The sequence below is a fragment of the Pseudorasbora parva genome, chromosome 3 (assembly GCF_024679245.1).
Source record: "Pseudorasbora parva isolate DD20220531a chromosome 3, ASM2467924v1, whole genome shotgun sequence".
In the NCBI taxonomy this organism is placed as follows: Eukaryota; Metazoa; Chordata; class Actinopteri; order Cypriniformes; family Gobionidae; genus Pseudorasbora; species Pseudorasbora parva.
The window spans coordinates 46,478,769-46,498,596 of NC_090174.1; the positions used below are offsets into that span (position 1 = coordinate 46,478,769).

General features: G+C 40.3%; 1 protein-coding gene across 3 annotated transcripts in view; it reads right to left on the reverse strand.

The window, feature by feature from the left end:
- Positions 1–12,037: 12,037 nt before the first annotated feature.
- The window catches only part of arhgap20b (Rho GTPase activating protein 20b), a 50,044-nt gene continuing 42,253 nt past the window's right edge, over positions 12,038–19,828 (reverse strand). For all 3 annotated transcript variants that reach the window (XM_067439203.1, XM_067439202.1, XM_067439204.1), the window contains one exon: positions 12,038–18,559. In XM_067439203.1, the coding sequence (XP_067295304.1) occupies positions 16,713–18,559 (1,847 nt within the window). In that variant the 3' untranslated portion in view covers positions 12,038–16,712. The remainder of the gene's footprint in view (positions 18,560–19,828) is intronic.

Sequence of the window (19,828 nt, forward strand, 5' to 3'; positions counted from 1 at the left end):
TGTTACGGAGGCCAGCAGAAGGGAAAGGCTGTCTCCAAGCAGAGGTTAGCCCACTGGATAGTGGATGCTATAGTCTTGGCCTACCAGTCCCAAGACGTGCCTTGCCCGTTCGGTGTAAGAGCTCACTCCACTCGGAGTGTTGCTTCTTCCTGGGCGCTGGCGCAAGGCGCCTCGCTGACAGACATATGTAGAGCTGCGGGCTGGGCGACACCTAACACGTTTGCTAGATTCTATAGCTTACGTGTAGAGCCGGTATCTTCCCGCATCCTCGCCCCCAGTGGCCAGGAGCGCTAAGTGCCCGTTCTAAGTGTCGGCTTGCGAAACGCCACTCCCGCCCTCTGGGCCGGATACGTGCGTCTATTGTCTCCAGTTGTGTTCCCCGGGAAACCGGCTAACCCTGTCGAGCTCCTCCGTCACCCCTCCGGTGCCAGACGTTGCGGACCGTCTGACGCCAGGCCTGCACCCGTATGCTTGTGAAACGTGGCTGTAGGCTGGGTTCCATATGTAGCGGTTCCCTCACGGCAACCCCATATGTGTATTCTTCCACGGTATCAGCTACCCTTCGGGCTAGCCCCGTGTCTTTCCCTCGACAGAGCCCGCTCTGTCGTCTCTGGGCGTGTTCTTTCCCCCCTTCAGTCAGGCTGGAACCACCCCAGAGACTGCCATATGTTGCACTACCCTGCCAGGTTAGTCCTTATGTGTATTCTGCCACCTCTCCTTCCCTGAAGGACGTGGCCCCGCAGCGTACCCTCTCTCTCAAGCACGAGGTAGGCACGCTTTCCCAGCGTTATCCAATAGTCATTCTGAGTGGGTCTTGCAGAAACAGCAGTGACTGTACTCCCTGCTTGGAGCCCTGACTTCCGTACCATACTAGACGGTGCAGTGCGCTCAAGCAGGACGCTGGAAGGGCCAGCATCCTGGCGTTTTCCATAGGGATCCCATTCGTCGGTTCAGTTCTGACGTACGTCGAACGTGACCGACTGAAAGGGAACGTCTCGGTTACGTATGTAACCCTCGTTCCCTGAAGGAGGGAACGGAGACGTACGTCCCGTCGCCAGATGCTGTGCTTCCGCTGGGAGTCCGGTCACCTTTCGGCTCCTCAGTAGGAAAAGCGCTGATCTACCATTCCACTTCCTATTTATACCCGCGCTGCGGGGCGGAGCGTGGAATGCGTGATCGCATGCCAAATTTCATTGGCTCGTTGTTAGATGCTCGAAGTAGGATTGGTCTCTAAAGTAAGATCCCATTCGTCGGTTCAGTTCTGACGTACGTCTCCGTTCCCTCCTTCAGGGAACGAGGGTTACATACGTAACCGAGACGGTTTCACCCCCCCTTTAACTTTGACATTTGTTTTACACAAAGTAATGTATTTACACTAAATTACTCTGGTGCCATTTCCATACACACATACAGTGGTCTAGGTTCAAAATGTTGGTGTCATTTTACAGGAAACGCTTTAAAGTTACATAAAACACTGCTAAAAGTGATAAACATGTATATGTTGTGTAAGCTGTTATAACCCCCCAAAAATTAGGCGCTTTTTGATTTTTTTTGTATAAATTCATTTTTGAAAGTGTGTGACTCAGGCCCTGTGTGCTCTAGGACCCTGCAGACAGTTTGACAGCATATATCATTAATTTAATTACACTGGAATATTGCATTTATATCACTGTATATGGTGGTGGGAGGAGGTGAAGAAGGGGGGTAGCAGGGTCGGGGGAGGGGGGGAAATGGGGAAAAGGTCATCCCTTCAGACCCATTTGAATAAATCTGACATACAACATGACATGGACAAACTTCTTTTTTCCACTATTTTCTGGAATTTAGTGGAAATTAGTGGCGCCTACTTTTTTGGGGGGTTATTACAGCTTAGACAACATATACTTACATGTTTATCACTTTTAGCAGTGTTCTATGTAACTTTAAATGGTTTCCTGTAAAATTACACCAAAATTTTGAACCTAGACCACTGTGTGTGTGTGTACGGGAAGCTTTTCAATTTGGGTAGGCCAAATCCAGGAGGAAATCCCAAAAAATGGCCCTGAGTGTAAGAGGTTAACAGATTTGTTGATGTGCAAGAGACATGAACATGAGCAGGAATGTCACACTGCACACAGCCCATGTCTTCATCCATCAGTGCTTGCAGAGCACATTTCTCTTTTAGTAGTAGCGGAGGAGGATGAAGATGGACGGGGGGGAAAAATTAGAAGCACCCTGCATGATAATGCTGACATTGTATATACATTAAGTTATTGTCTACAGCCTCACCTGACCTGTGTCTTATCTCCTGCTCCCTAAATTACTAATCAGGTAATTATTCATATTCCTGAATCACTATTAAATTTAGGCAATGTAACCGATCTCCATTCAGTTTCCACTGAAACACAAATGATAAAAAAACATAGTGTTTATTGAGAAAGTGACTGACATGCCATCTGTCTGGTTACCAAAATTAATTAAAATATCTTTTGTGTTCAGCAGAAGAAAGACACTTGTACAGGTTTGGAAAAACTTGAGGGTGAGTAAATATGACATTTTCATTTCAGGGTGAACGATCAGCTGCTTCAGGTGTGTTTACGGTAATTAGGGTAATTAACTGGAGATAAACTCGGTGGGGGAAAAAAACAACAACCAAAAAACACTTTTTTGTGTGGATATTGAACATTAATAGATTTTAGAAAACTAAAATAAATATACAGAATTTAACAGTATAATCATAGTTTGAATATTTTGTGTTAAGCATTTTTTTTTAAAGTGAATAATATTTTGATTAGTATATTGACATTCTTAAATGTGACTATGATTTAAATCTGAATTGACTTGTTCTTCAGTAATATCATGCTTTCTTTTTCAGATTTCCGAGAACCCAAAGAAGAAGAGGCAGTCGCCTGATGCATACCAGATTTTTTAAAACCTGAACTGTTGGACCACTTGCAGCCTAGGTATAATGACATCAGACTTCTGAAACTAATTTTATTTTTAAAGGTTGTAATGCTTTTGTCCTATTGTTCCCCTCTCCCCCTTTTTTAAAGAAGGATCTTTTATATCAGTTGTACTAATTGTGGTAAACTGTTAATTCAAATAAATTGACTCAACTGCTGAGGTGGTGTAATTTATATTTTAAAAGGTTTTCTCCAAATTTGAAATGGAAAATGAAAATGAAAGTGCATTTTTTTCACTGAGCACATTCTCTGCAGTCCGAGTGATGCACTGAAGGTCACTCTTGCTCATATCGGAGGTAAATCATTAACACCATCACCACTTAGCCGACAGTACATGAGTTACTTTTATTGAAATAAATTCATTACAATCGGCAAAAACGAATACGCAGGTTATGAACAAGAGCGCTCCTGAGTCCATGTTTCATTCTCACACTGTTGTTCGTGTGAATCGCAGCACAGTTCGGCACACACACACAAAATGCAGGCACGAACGCGCATCTCAAAGGGCCCGCACTATATTCCTACTCCTGGTGAATATGGACCTCCTCCTCCAGGTATGGTGTGGAGCTGGTGCGCTCAGGGCTGCATCAGAGCTTTTACATTACCAATTTTTCATCCGAACTGAATTAAACTGCCAGTTTAAAAACTCCCTTTATTTATATTCTTAAAGGGTCATGAAACCCCAAAACACTTTTTTTGAGATGTAAACGGATATGTATAGGCTGCACATCATTGAAAACACTAAGGGTACTCATTAATGGTATTCATATGTGAAAATAGTTATTTTTGCATTTTTCAGAGCGATTTCTGTCTTCCGGTTTGAAAAGCTTAGTCGGAGCAACGTCACAAATGCTGACGTCGGCACGGCCTTTTCGGCCCAAGTATGGGCTGCTGGGCACATGCTGACGTCGACCGCTCTGAGCGATTCTCGATATATATTCATGACATAAAGCTCATTCAGTCCAATCCCTGCGCTGTAGTATGCATACAAGATAATTTAGTTAATATGCATGAGACAGTCCCTTCTGTCAGGCTCGTCTTACATCATTATTGTAGAGATATGTTAGGGAAGTTTTGGAAGCAGCGTGCGGAAAAGTCACGGAGGAAAGCTAGGCGTTGTGCTGATACGAAGTAACGTAAAGGGCGCCGAGCGAGCTGTAACCGGAGCCGTCTGTGGAAGCCTTTGCTACAAAGGCTCGGTAAAGTAAAATTCACCTGAGGAATCGCACGCCGAACCTGCAAGCGTTGACTATCTATGTCAGGAGTGCAAAATAACCAATCTGTAATCTGTAGGCTAATGAACAAAAGCCAAGTCCTCTCCGTTTTATTTGTCGTCACAGCCATGCACTAAACCGCATGTGTTCGGGCTCTTAGTGAAACCGTGTGCATATTTGGACAGATATAGATTCAGCTGCAGAGTGATAAGACAGCGCGGATCGTCACGGCAACCCAGCGCGCGTCGCTCTGCTTCAGATGCGCGGTCGAGACTAGCCTCCAACCCCTTCGCTTTTACCCCGATCTAGAATTACCATGAGAATTACACATCTCTATCACATCGCATGTTGGGTGGTTCACGTTCTCTTATCACGTCGGCGCGTTGTTCATCTTGCCAAACAGCGTGCATATTTGGACAAATATAGTTTTATCACGTTTGCAAAATATTTCGTCATGCAGAATAACATTTATTTTCATTTCTTACTGAATTATGCTGGTTTGAACTTTGAAGAGCTGAATGATTTGCGATCTCTGCTGCACGCCACTCATAGCTCTCTCATTCGCTGTACTCATCCCTCATTTAATCTCATTGTGGTAAACAATGCCAACGTGAACCAAGAACATGTCTCAGAACCGCTGTAACTGCTGCTGTTGGTATCGCTAATCTTAATGCACCTACTGACACTCCCCTATTTATGCAAACATTCCCTCTTTCCACACAATACCATCCCACCTTTTCACAGTCGACCACTCCCTTTTTAACAAGCTTTTTCAAATCGAATAAAAATGCGCGATTAAATTAATTTAAATATTTTAATCAATTGACAGCCCTACTAATAACACAATATGAACTGCCATCAGCAGGGGCACTAATACAAGCATTTAAATTTAATCATTTAGCAGATGCTTTTATCCAAAGCGACTTACAAAAAAGGGTAGAGCAATAGAAGCAACGAAACAAACAAGGCCAACAACTTGTGAGAGCTGTAAGAAGTCTCAGTTAATTAAGCACAGTACACAAACCATTTTTTTTTTTTTTGACAAACAAACAAAATTTAATGGATAGTTAATTGCTATTCTTCATTGGTCAGGTGCAATTGGAAAAGATGTGTCTTAAGATGTTTTTTAAAAATGGCTACAGACTCGGCAGCACAAATTGAGATCGGCAGGTCATTCCACCAGGTGGGAACGGTCCAGGAAAATGTCCGTGAGAGCGATTTCATGCCTCTTTGGGATGGAACCAAGAGCCGTCGCTCACTCACAGAACGCAAGCTTCTGGAGGGTGTGTAAGTCTGAACAAGCGATTTTAGGTATATTGGTGCAGAGCCAGTGGTTGTTTTGTAGACGAGAACCAGTGCCTTGAATTTGATGTGAGCAGCCATTGGCAACCAGTGCAGTCTGATGAAGAGAGGCGTGACATGCGCTCTCTTCGGCTCATTAAAGACCACTCTCGCCGCTGCATTCTGGATCAGCTGCAAGGGTTTGATAGTGCATGCTGGAAGCCCCGCCAGAAGAACATTACAATAGTCCAGTCTGAAGAGAACAAGAGCTTGAACCAGGAGTTGTGCAGCCTGTTCTGATAGGGAGGGTCTAATCTTTCTAATGTTGTATAAAGCAAATCTGCAGGACCGGGCTGTTGCAGTAATGTGGTCAGTGAAGTTTAACTGGTCATCAATCACAACTCCAAGGTTCCCTGCTGTCCATTCGTGTTTTTGAATGACAGAGCCTAATGATGACATGTAGATGGAGAAGAGAAGTGGTCCAAGCACTGAGCCCTGGGGAACCCCAGTAGCTAGATGATGTGACTTGGACACTTCACCTCTCCATGACACCCTGTAGGACCTACCAGAGAGGTAAGACCTGAACCACTGGAGAGCAGATCCTGAGATCCCCGTCTTCTTAAGTGTTGACAGGAGGATATGGTGGTTAACGGTGTCAAAAGCAGCAGACAGATCCAGCAGGATGAGCACTAAGGATTTGGAAGCTGCTTTTGCCAGTCTCAGTGCCTCAGTTACCACGAGCAAGGCAGTCTCTGTCGAATGGCCGCTTTTGAAACCGGATTGGTTGTTGTCTAGGAGGTTGTTCTGTTCAAGAAACACAGAGAGTTGATTGAACACAACTCGCTCAAGTGTCTTTGCAATGAAAGGCAGAAGGGATAACGGTCTGTAGTTTTCTAAAAGTGTTGGATTCAGAGAGGGTTTCTTAAGCAGTGGGGTTACCCGAGCCTGCTTAAATGCTGTGGGAAAGGTTCCCGTGTGAAGAGAAGTATTGACAATGTAAGTGAGTGCAGGAGTAATGGAAGAAGAAATGGCCTGAAGGAGGTGAGTGGGTATAGGATCAAGAGGACAGGTAGTAGGGTGATTGGAAAGGATGAGTTTAGAAATATCTGCCTCGGAGAGCGGAGAGAAGGATGGAAGCGTGTTCGTGTTAGTTGTTGAGATGTGCGTTTCATTTTGTGGTGAGGAGAACTGGTTGCTGATGAGAGATGTTTTGTTTGTGAAAAATGATGCAAAGTCATCAGCTGTAAGAGTTGATGAAGGAGGGGGAGGAGGAGGACAAAGAAGAGAGGAGAATGTTTTAAAGTGTGTGCGAGAGTCGGAGCAATTGTTGATTTTGTTGTGGTAGTATGTTGTTTTAGCCGTGGAGACATTTGTAGAGAAAGAAGAGACTGATACAAGGTAAGGTCAGTATAGTTTTTAGATTTCCGCCATTTCCTCTCTGCCGCCCTGAGTCCAGAGCGATGTTCACGGAGAACATCAGACAGATGGGGTGGGGTGGGTTGGTCTGGATGAAAGGGGGCAAAAACTGTCTAAGGAGTATGTTAGAGTGGAGCAAAGAGTGTCAGTAGCACTGTTAGTGTCCAGTGCTGAGAACTGAGCAGGTGGAGGGAGTGAAGATGAAACCATATTGCGAGAGGGAGAGAGGGAGCGTAGATTACGACGAAAGGTAATCTGTGTAGGAGTACGTGTTGTATCAGGAGTCAGTATGAGGTTAAGAGTGATGAGAAAGTAGTCTGAGGTGTGTAATGGAGTAAATAAAGTGTTGTCCGTGGAGCAGTTGCGTGTGTAGACAAGGTCTAATTTGTTACCTGATTTGTGAGTAGCCGTAGTAGATACTAACTTAAGGTCAAATGAAGTCAGTAGAGTGCTGAAGTCTGTGGCTAGGTGCTTATCCAGATGGATGTTGAAGTCACCAAGCAGAATCAGAGGAGTGCCATCCTCAGGGAAGCTAGAAAGTAACACATCCAACTCCTCCACAAAGTTACCGAGGTGACCTGGAGGACGATAGACCACTACAACATGGATTTTAACAGGGTGAGAAATAGTGATTGAGTGTGATTCAAATGAACTGGCCAATGGAAATGGTAAGGGATCAAATTTCCAATCATTTGAGATGAGCAAACCAGTACCCCCACCCCTCCCAATTGGCCAAGGGGTGTGTGAAAAATTTTAATTGGTTGAGAGGGCTGCAGGAGTGGCAGTGTCCTCTGGTTCGATCCAAGTCTCAGTTAGGGCCATGAGGCTGAGCTGAGAATGAGTCCATATAGATTAAATAAAGTCTGCTTTGTTTACAGCAGACTGGCAATTCCAGAGACCAATTGGAATAGAAAGTAAAGTAACAGGATTTCTGTAGACTGCGCAAATTATTAGGATTGCGGCGTACAGAGCGTGATTTACGAGTGCTAGTAGTAATAGTTGAGATTTGAAAGCACATGGTGAATACAGATCAAAGAAAACGCCAGATAGAAATTAGAAAAACCGAACACAAATAATGAAAAGGACCCAGATAGCAAGCATGTTTGGGCCACATGTGGGTATTATCTGGCACATATGGCCCAGATATGGAATGACTGAACAGATATGGGCCAGAATGTGACCATATTTGTTTTGCCATAACTTTAAAATTGGCGGGAAATGTTCTCTTGGTTCACAACTCATTTTGAGGTATAAGGCCCAGATAACAATGTACACATAAGGGCCATATGTGTTTGAGCTATGGCACAAAGTGAGAAAGGCTGACTTGTGGCAAACCTTTGGATTATATATGGAAAAACACAGGACACCTGAAATCAAGCGCAGCTGACATCTGAGTTTTCAGGTGGTTGCATCTCATTAGTGGAATTCTAACTGATACTAACACCATTTTCTCATCTGCTCTCATGAGTTTTCGGTCATCACCTGCAGGTAAGTGAAGTTTTGGCATTTCAAAGTCTTTTTAAGGTTATTTTGTGCAGCATTATGTATTTGTTTGAGGAGGGTGTTGAATTAGCCTCAGTTGAGTGTATTTACCATTTCAATCCCATGTGTAATGCAGCACACAGTTACCGAACGAGTCATTGATTGATGATTTAAAACTCCGAAATAGTTTTCTTGCGTGCGTCAGTTTTTAATGCGCCTCAACTATCGTACAGTCTGACATTTATGACAGTTTTGATCTTACAGTGTGACATGGCTTACAGCACTGATTATGTTTTTACAGCCTGACAAGGAACATTTGTGAAGAACTATAATAAATCTGACAGTGCGCGCCTGGGTTAAGCTTTGTTGCGGCCGCGACATATAGTAACTTTTGGGAACGCGAGTGTGTTGTGGCCATGAGATCTTTTGAGGGGAACGACATCTTTTTGTTCACGTCTATGAGCTTAAAGCAATGGTTAACCCAAAAATTAATTTTCTGTTATTTACTCGCTCTCATGTTGTTCCTAAGGATTTATTGAATGTGTGGTATATATAATAATGTTTTTTTTTTTTTTTTTAGCAAAAATAATAATTATTAAATCAATAAATTCAAATCTTAACATGGCTAGTGATGCATTACATTGATTTAAAAAAAAAAAAAAAAGTGACAATAAATGATGACCGAATTATATTTTTGGTTGAACTATCCCTTTAGTTTAACATCTATTTTAATCATAATTATGCAGACCTAGCTTCCAGCTTGTATTGCTGTTAACATTATTTAAATGTAACTTTTTATTGCAGGTGCAGTCGGTTGAAACAACGCGAATCCCAGCAACACACTTCCAACACTGATTAGTGTCACAAATCACCAGTGTGAGTGCCCGTGCTCACCACCAGAGGGCACTCCAATCCGGACTGTCAATCTATCATTAACTACATTACCCATTATCCTTTGCCCGGACTCATTAGCACTCACTGTTTACACCTGTGTCTTATTATTCTGTTTTCCTCACCCTGGTTATCTCTGTCATTCACTGCATTTCTGAGCCATTTTCCCTGCTTTGCTTGTGTATGACCTTTTGCCTGTTTTTGACTATGATTATGGATTACCCTCTTAATAAATATTGCATTTGGATCTCCTATATTCTGTCCCAGAACGGTTCTTTACAATTAGAGACTTTATTTCTCTTGTGAACTTGTTGTTTGTTATCTTTAGCAAGTTACTGTGATTCCCCCCTCCCTTCTATTTTAACTCTCATTGCTAGTTGAGCATAATACACACTTGAAATTTGGTGTAAAATTAAGTCTAGACTCTATATTAATATAAATGGTTTCTGATTGACTGTAAACATTTGTCAAAAGTAAATTATTGAATACATTTTTGTTGTTGAGTGTTTTATTTCCCATGGAGTTAATAAGACTTTTACATAATGCTCAAAGTTGCATGTGGGCCACATAAGGCCCATTAGATTTTAACAAAACTCAGCCATACTAAAATTCCATATAAGGGCCACATAAAATGGTATTGTTTGGCTCACGTTTGGTGGAGTTATGGCACTTCTTTGGCTGAGCTGTGGGCCAGATCTGGGCCGGCAAACACAAAGTAATCTGGGCCACATCTAAGCTGTTTATCTGGGCCAGATCTGGGCCAAAGGAAATTTGCTGATTGGGGAGAGTGATACTCAAGTGCCTTCTTAGGGTCCTTGCTCGGGAGGAGTTCACAAAAGGAGGGCTTCACACTGCCGCTGGCGGACTATCACGCTATTATAGTCACCTGAGTTATTGAAAGCAGCTGGGAACGCCCCCAACTAGTTCACTCTCAAACATGGCAATGACCAAACAAATGCTAACTCCCACACACACACACCGCGAGAATACACCAAAACTAATAATACACACCACTGCACTACACAGACACACTTATCCAACAACAAATGAACAAACAATCAAATGAGAAAAGTTACAAACACTTACAGAGGAGTTGTTTATCAGTCAATCGATGCCTCACCTCTAGCCTAATGCTACAATCTAACGAGGCTTTTAATACCTCGCTGGCCACGCCCCCAACTAGCGCGTTCACTCACAAACGTGGCAATGACAAAACAAATGCTCCCACACACCGCGAGAATACACCAAAACTAATAATACACACCACTACACAGACACACTTGAACAAACAACAAATTGTTATTGTTCCAATAACAAATGAACAATCAAATGAGAAAAGTTACAAACACTTACAAAGTAGTTGTTTATCAGTCAATCGATGCCTTACCTCACACAATAACTTATATACTGAGGAAGACAAGTCGGCCTACTAGCCAGTTTGTGATTGGTCCCTGGATTTCCGGAATCAAATCGCAGCAGAATGGCTAGCAGAAAACATAAGGAAAAAGGTGGATGGGAAAAAGTTAAAGAAAAGAGGGCCACAGTGTAGTTAGTACATAGTACAACATAGTACAGTGTCTGTTGCACACGGCTGGGGCTAATGGCCGGATGGTGGGCCTATTTGGGAGAAAGTCCAGGGCTGTTTTTTAGCCCCAGTCCGTCCCTGGTTGGAGGTGGAGAAACAAAGTACTTTATGACCTGCAGCATTTCTTATAAAAGATTTAAAAATGAAAGAAATTAAAAACTAGATTTTTTTTCTATTGTAAGTTTTAATGTAAAATGTTTTTGCGTGAGCAACATATAAATATAAAGTATATTTAATATAAGTATATTATACTTGAATCCACAAGATTTAGTGTTGCCACCCCTCATAGATCTCATGCCACCCCCTTGCCACCCCATAAATAATTTTCTAGATCCGCCCCTGAACTGCCAGTGTGAAAACTCCCTTTATATTCTTAAAATGAGAGAAATCACTACTTACTCTTAATTTTCAAGTTTAGGCTTAAGAGACATGAACAATTTCTTAGATAAACTTCTATGACCTTTGATACGTCTAGTCTTCATGCTTCATGCATGATTATATAATAATAATAATAAATTAAATAATTAAATAATAAATTAATTATATAGCACTAATAATAAATGTACATTTGCATAAAGCATGCATATTTGTCCATACCCATGTTGATTAGAGTATTAAAAACTTAATTTAAGATACATTTACAATTGTTAAAAATGTGAGATTAAATTGCGATTAATCACGAGTCAACTAATGACAATCATGCGATTAATCGCAATTAAAAATTTGAATCGATTGACAGCCCTAATATTTATATTTATTTTAACTTTACATGCACTTGGTAGATGCTTTTATTTAAAGTGACTTACATCACATTCAATGTATACAGTTTTTCTTTTTCTGTTCATGCATTCCCTCGTACCCATGAACTTGGCTCTTGCGCTGCTGTTTGCAATAGAAATGTTTTTAAAACAAAAAATCTGAATTGACTGAGTGAACCTCCATAGTCCATTCATTCTTACAGACAGTCTTCAAGCACATGCTGAAGTCTTGATCTCTATTCAGTGGCCTATAAAAACAAGACCTTACAATCTTCAGAACATTTCGTCTTTCAGATGATGTTTTTACATTTTTTTTATTAAAGAAAAGTTTGGTCCTTGTTAGAAAGAAAGAAATCTGTATATCTTAAAACCAGCTATAGAACTGATTTTAGAATTTATTTAAACACTTTAATCAAACAAACAATTATATATATATATATATATATATATATATATATATATACACACACACACACACACACACACACACACACACACACACACTCATCCTGTGAAAGCAGTTACAACAGCAGCAGAGCACATTGCATTGTTTTTAAATATACAATCTGTGATAAGTTTACAAAACAAATTAAAGCACATTTACTTATTTAAATACATGAAAACCACCCAGATAAATAACAAGTGATGTACATTTTAACAAAATTAGGTGAAAATAAAACCACTTATAAAGACATTATATTATAAAGATGTTATAGTAAATCAATTCTGTTAAAAGAATTTAAACGGTTAGATTGATTTGCTCATGCCATGCATTAACCTTTGCAACTATAGACTAGTGAAGAATATCAGGAGAAAACCACATATGAAAAATACACATGAGAACATAAACATGCACGATGATTCATTAACAGCACTTTGACACATATGCACATCTCAGACTGCACGCACATCATGTACACTGCTCAGCAGATCAACAACAGCCTGTCTTTAAGGTCCTTCTCAAATGAAAAGCTGCATTCTAGTGAGGCTGCGTCCTTCCAGTCTATCAGAGGCTTGGAGGTTAGAGTCCTCCTCAGCTTTAAATGCTAGAATTAGATGGTCTAGCACATGGCTTCGCCCACACATTTTCCTATTATTATAAAAACTAAAAACTTTATGTCAACCGCCTTTCTATTAATGCAGTACAGGCAATGACAACCATATGTGGTCTCACAGTATTTTAATATTATGTCGTTAATTTACAACTAAACTAAATATGCCTTTATATCCAAATTATTTTTTCTGTCTTGCATTACGAAATAGAGAGAAATTGGTGGTACTCAGTGCTGATTAATTTTGCTGATTCTTTTTTGTGAATTGGAATGTTTGCAAAGGATTGTGTGTGGGTAATTGGAGGACACATAGGATACACTTGATGCATCCTTCAAACGAAGACTGCCTTCAAAGGATCCATTTTATTGAGACGTCCTTTAAAGAAGCTAGACCTGGCAGCCGAGATATGCAGCCTTACTGGAACTCGGCCTTCCAATTGAGAACAACATGTAGAACAAGAGAAACAGCTGCAGGCATTTAGAGCTCATCAAAAACTCATACGCAAGCTATTCACATGGCTCAGAGAGGGAGTGGATAAGTGGAATGGAAGCCAAATGCAGTTGGCTCATTTGCTTCATCTGTGAGGAAGTTAAAGCTGCTTCCTGCTCAAATGTACATCCCACAGTTCACTAGAACCCTTTATTTCACCAGCTCAATATTAGCATCCTCTCACCAATTACTAATGCATCACACTAAAATGCATGTATGGCAGTTCTCACGCAAAGGTTGTGAGCCATCCATACGCACATTCTGCAGACAAAGGAAATTAGCGACACAGATGGTGAGGTCATGAACTAAAGTTACATTGTAGAAAATAAATGTAAGAAGAACGATTATAAAAATGAATGACATTTCATTTTCACTCCATTTCATACATTATATCCACATTATCATGAAGCTTAAATCCAAAAGTGTTATTTGTGCTGATTGTTTTAGGCTATAATGCATTAAGTAAAATCTAAAAGCAATTGAAAATGTATTTAAACATAATAATAATAATTATTTAAAAAAATCAGCGCTGCCTTACAGTCACCTTGTCCACAATGTGAGCGCAGGAGACGGTGCACCTACATGTGATACAGAATAGCATTAAATACCCTTTTATTAGAGAACTGCAGAACACAGTATGAAAACTAAATATTTTCATTAATGTAGGCTACATATATCATAAAATCTCAAAGTCTACAAATACAGTCATGAAGCACAATCGCTACTCATCATCAGTACTAACTATTACGGAGTTCATCACACCGAACGACCAACACATGCTTCTGTGTTCACTATAACATTGCTGTCTTAAATTTTCGCCCACAAATTAATTCTGTGATTTTTTCAAGGTGTTAACGATCAGTCTATTTGTTAGAAACATAAATCCTCCGGTGACCCGGGTATGTAAGGCTTCATGATGGCACTGCTGGCACTGTGGGAGGAGTACGCCAATGGCAGAATAAGGAGAGAACAAGTTTTCATTCAGGGCATGGATTTTACTTGATTTACTAAATATTTTTATTGATATTTTGATATATTTATTCTACAACATAAAAAGGATATTGAATTATTTTCAACAATGTAATGTAAGGCACAAATGGCATTTATAGTCCGTATGTATTATTTTTCAATGTCTTTTACCTTTGACCGTGTTAAACATGATGTCACAGGGATGGGAAATAAGCATGCAAATTATATGCAGATGAGGTCATGCATATTAAAACTAGGCGTTGTAAGCTCCATATATGGCGATTTCGGGGAGGAGTCAGGGTGGGGAAGCACAATCTGCTGCTGGCTGTGATTTATAAAGGGATTTTTGTGCAGGTTCTGGCGTACGCATGGTTTTATAAATCTGTGTGTGTGTTTTTTGTGCGTAAGCAAAATCTAGCTATTGTGTGTATGTACAATTTTACGGTGAAATCTACGGAAAGTTTTATAAATGAAGCCCCTGAACTGGGCAATAGGATGACCTCTTGCTCTGTCTTTTATTTATAAAAAATAAATAAATAAATAAATCTCACATAAAAAATAAATTCTAAATGTTTAAATATAGATCTTTTTTTTTTTTAAATGTATTGCATTAATAAGTCAGTCTGGGACCTTTAAGATGATGATACACAGGGCAACTGAGCAATGTTGCCATCAACAGGCAACCAGGTGAAACAGTGCCCACGACCAATCTAAAGTATCCACTGTAAACCTTTTTTGTTGGTTTAACTTAAAAAAAGTAAGAAACCTGGTTGCCTTAAAATTTTGAGTTTATTGAAATAAAAAATTTGAGTTGATACAATGAAGGAAATTTGTTTAATAAATAGAAACTCAAAATATTATTGTATCTGAACCACATAAAAATTGATAAATCATGAAAATAGCACTATTTGGCATGTTTCACTGCGGTATCAGAAATAAAACACACACAATTACCCAATATGCTTACAAAATCTTTTAATAATATTTTAATAAAGGTTGTCGAATCTCAAAAAATGTTTATTGTATTAACTCAAATTTTTAATTTCAATGAATTCAAAATTTTAAGGCAACCAGGTAACTTTTTTTCTAAATAATTTTTTACAGTGCAGGCTATGTATGACTCTGAACCATAATTATTTAAAACATCACCACTAATGTCTGCACAATGCACACTCAAGTCTATACACATCCCACTCTCTTGTTCCTCTTTAATGTTCCTCTAATATTCCCAGCATCTTACGGAAGTTCAGCTTTCCTGGGTTATAGCTTTTTTGCTCTCTTCACATACAGTAGATTCTTCTCCTGCCACCTGCTTTGTTCCTATAGTGACACACTTTGTGACATCTACTGCTTAACACTTGTGATCTTTTGAGTGTAATTTCTCAGCCAAATTCAATGGGGAGATAAACTGAAAACATTTCCTGGAGCTTTTGCCACATAAAAGGTCATGATACTATTAGACTATCCTTTAAGTTTCAGAACCGAAAACGTCCTTGGTAGTCCAAAAACAGCTTTTAATATAACCAAGCCCAGCGAATGACTCATTGTGGAATGTGCCTATAATGTCACTATCAGGTGAAAGACTGCCTCTGCAGAAAAAGATCAACATATCTGTCATCACTGCAATGCCACGATCTAAATATAATACCAGAGATCTGAAAATAATGCTATAATCAACGATTAGTTAACCTTGAGAGCTGTTATAGTGAAAAAGTGCTAAATGTTTTTGAGAGATATGCAAAGTCGTTCGCCAATCTCACAACCGATATGCCCCTTTAAACCGAGCGTGCATTATAAGTGCACACCAAGAAACATTATAAAACAATAAAATAATTTAGTTCATGACCCCTTTAATGAGCGTTTAATCGTGAAAGTCACCAGGGTTCAGTGCTGTTTGGACACCAACATTCCTAAAAATATCTACTTTTTAGAGAAGGTTTGAAAAACAACAACATTAAGTCTTTTTCATGAATCATTCCTACTATGCAGTACATGTTTGCCTTATTTTGGAGAAAGTATTAGACTCGAAATTATTATAAAATGAAAATCATATTAGTTTACTTTTGGTCTAAGCATTGGTCTAATTTGCTTTTGGTTTGTGATGTGAATGTTAATTTATTTATAGTTCATTTGAAATAAAAATAAAAATGTTTATAGCCAGAGCAATACGAGTTTTCCAATCACTGCATCACTCCCGTCTCTGTGTGAGTTCTCTGCAGAAGCTTTTGAAATGGCACACCCCGCAGTGCAATCCCTGTTAAAATGCATTTCATGCCTTTAGACTCTACTCCATACACACATAAATGTACGCTTTACACACACTCCCGCTGTCCCGCATAAAATCTGCAGACTCTATACCTAACCTCGATCTTACGAAAAAAACACATTGAAATAAAATGTTGCATACTCATCATCTCCATGTAGTATCACATGGAAGCAGTACCGCCGCTGGCCGTTTTGATACCCTACGCATCATTACTTTATGATGCCCGCGGGGTTGTGCGCTCACGTATTTGTTGACCGGGGTGGGGACGAGGTTGCTGAGAGAAAATTTTCGTGGTGTCCCCCTCTGCACTTGGTGCCCTACGTGCAGCGTGTGATGGGAGGGGCGGCACTGAATGGACGGATTTAATTATGGCAGTGGCTTGTTCTGTGCCATCCCTCTGCTGCCAGGGAGCTTGATACAGATTGTGTGGCGAAAGGTTCCTGATGAATTGCTAGCGGGTTTCGGATATGCCACGCTCTGATTAGCATTGCTGTGAATAAGCTTTATTCTTCGGTTAACATTATAACCTCCCCTAATGCTCACAGTGGGGCTAGCAGATTCAGTAATACAGCCAGGGCTGTGCAGGTCATCACCAGTGCTCATGCTATGACTAATACATTTGACGGTCTGAATGGTATTTTCTGCTGGGTAACTGCTTACTCCGTTACTAACATCAGTTGTGACAATGCTAACATTAGGTTCATCACACACACCTGCTTTTGTCACACAAACATCATCAGAGGGAGTACAATGTGTCCTCACCTGGACTGACGTTTGCTGCGGTGGTGTAGAAAGTAAGACTAGAGGAACGTTATGACCGTAAAACAGTGTCTGTGGAATATGTACCTGAACAGATTCTCGCACTTTTCCCTCCTTTTCTACACTGAATCCTGGCTCAGCTTTCTGCTCTGTTTCCATCGGCATGTTTGCGGTTTTATAAGCGGCCTTAGAATGCTTTAGCATCACTCTTCCAGCAAAAGGAAAGACTGTAATTTTCATTCTGCTTACTTTCTGCCCACTTGAGGCATGCGTGTTTAAGCAAGATTTGTTTTTATGCTCAATCTGGTGCTGACTCACAGAGTTTTCTTCTGTGGTTCTGGATTGCTTTTGTGTCATTGTGGGTGCGTGTGTGAGTGTTTGCATCATCTGGGACTCCTGTTTATAATTGCCAACCTGATTTGCCTGTGGGACTGCCCATACACTGCAGGGATTCAGTGAAATCTCTCGCATGTTCATGTCAGGATCTATCTGGCATGAGGCGGAGCATTGTGATGGATTCGCGCTAAACTCCACACTGCACACAGAAGACGATTGTCTTGTCGCACCTTTAACCTCGTGAATATCACTGAAGGACTCGCAGCTCGTGGCATCCTCACTCTCGGCTCTTTCGCCATCCTTTACTGCCTTCTCTCCATCAAAGTCATGAAAAGATGCTTCAAATTCATTCTCGTTCTCATTTTCGATATCTTGATCTCGCTCTCTCCAAACATCCTCTTCCTCTTCGTAAGTGAAAGTACTTGTCCACCGCTTTCTGGACATTTCGGGCGTAAGAGGCCGCAGTCTCGCAGCAGCTCCGAAAAGAAAAGGCCGGGACTGTGTATCTTGAGGGCTGGGGATTGGATCGGCAGAGCTAAGGGACAACGTACTATCCAATGAGCTGAGGGAAGAAGTGGTTGTAGATGACAGACTTGACATGCTGGCTAATCTCTGCGCAGGATGACGGAAGCGCGTGGGGATTTGTGGCGACTTCCAGAAAGTGTAACGTCGTCGTCTGGTACCCATTGCAGAATTGTGTGATTGTTGTTCTGGGCTCAGCCCCATGGAGCCTTGTGACTGCTCTTTTCTGCTGTCTATTACAGCAGCATCATAGCTGGATTGGCGGATTACAGGAGTATGAGTTGGTGCTGGCGTTTGGGGTGTGGAAAAATACATGGAAGGCTCAGAGAGGCATCGGTCGCGTGATTGACTTAGTTCCCCAATTCCCAGGATACTCACAGAGGCATTGGAACGTGATGAAATGGAATCCAGTGTTCCACAGCTGTAGGCGCCTTCTGTCGATGGCATATCAGTGTGAAAGGGCCGGGGTCTCTTTTTGTCTTTCAGGGAAAGTGCAGCCAAAGGAAGGAAAAGGGGATGTACATCGGGCAACAGTTGGGAAGAAACAGTGTCTTGATCTGTGTCCTCTGAAGAGGAATGCTGAAGAAGATACGAAGCTAGAAAAAAGAACACATTTTAAGATATTTCAAGTTTATTCCAGCTTTGTCATTTTATGTAGTTTAAACAAATGCTTAAAAAATAAGCACAAATTCTCTTAATTGTAACCCATCAGACATAACATTATGACGGTAAAGTGAATAACACTGATTATCTCTTCATCACATGATCTGTTAGTGGGCGGGATATATCAGGCAGCAAGTGAACATTTTGTCCTCAAAGTTGATGTGTTAGAAGCAGGGAAAATGGGCAAGAGTAAGGATTTGAGCGATACCTTTTATTATTGCATAACCCAATGAACAACTACATTTGCATACATTTGCATATTCGCAGTATATATTAGAACTCACTATATGGCTGCAATATCCCATAAGACAAAGACTTCCATTTAATTCAAAATTAACAAGCAGCAATATACTGTTAACCACAATCTCAAATAGACTTCATGACATTTGATTGGTCCACCAAAACTAGGACACTTTCACACAAAAGAATGTTGGATCTAGAGGATTCAGAGCTACTGTGATCAATCATACTTCACTGAGACAGTACAGATTCAGTGCAATCCTGGAATTTCAAAGTAAAAATTCACCCAACACAAAAGAAGATGTGCTTGTTTTTTGTTTTGTTTTTGGTACAAGCAATGAAATTCAGTGGAATCGAATATATAAGAATATAAGTATAAGGAAAAATGTTCTTATACTTATATATAAGTATAAGAAAAAACATCAATTCTTCAAACAGCTTTATCCTCTATTCAGGGTTGTGAGTGGGCAAAAACACTTCAAAATAGGTTCTTCAATAAAGGTTCTGAAGGGCATGACGGTAAATTATGATGCATTTAAAACATTTTTTGATGAACTAGCCACTCAAAAATGTCAAAAGCATGCTCAACTATTCTAAACATCTGAATATATGCCTGGAAATATGGCACTTCTCCATCATTTGATGAAGTACTGCAGACATGGTAAAAGGAATATATATATTACATATATATTCCATTTAATAAAAAAAATTTCTATATATATATATATATATATATAAAATTCCATTTAATGCAACATGAATTGCTCCAAGCAAACCGTACCATTTTTTTGTGATTAAAAAGGAGATATTATTGGCAATGATACAGAGAAGGTTAGTGCAGGTTTTTGCTCTCAAATATAACATGCAAAAAAGGCACACCTGTTAAATGAATTTGTAGATGTTTTTTGCATGCTGTATTTGAGTGCAAAAACCTGCTCTAACCTGCTGTGCATATGAGAATA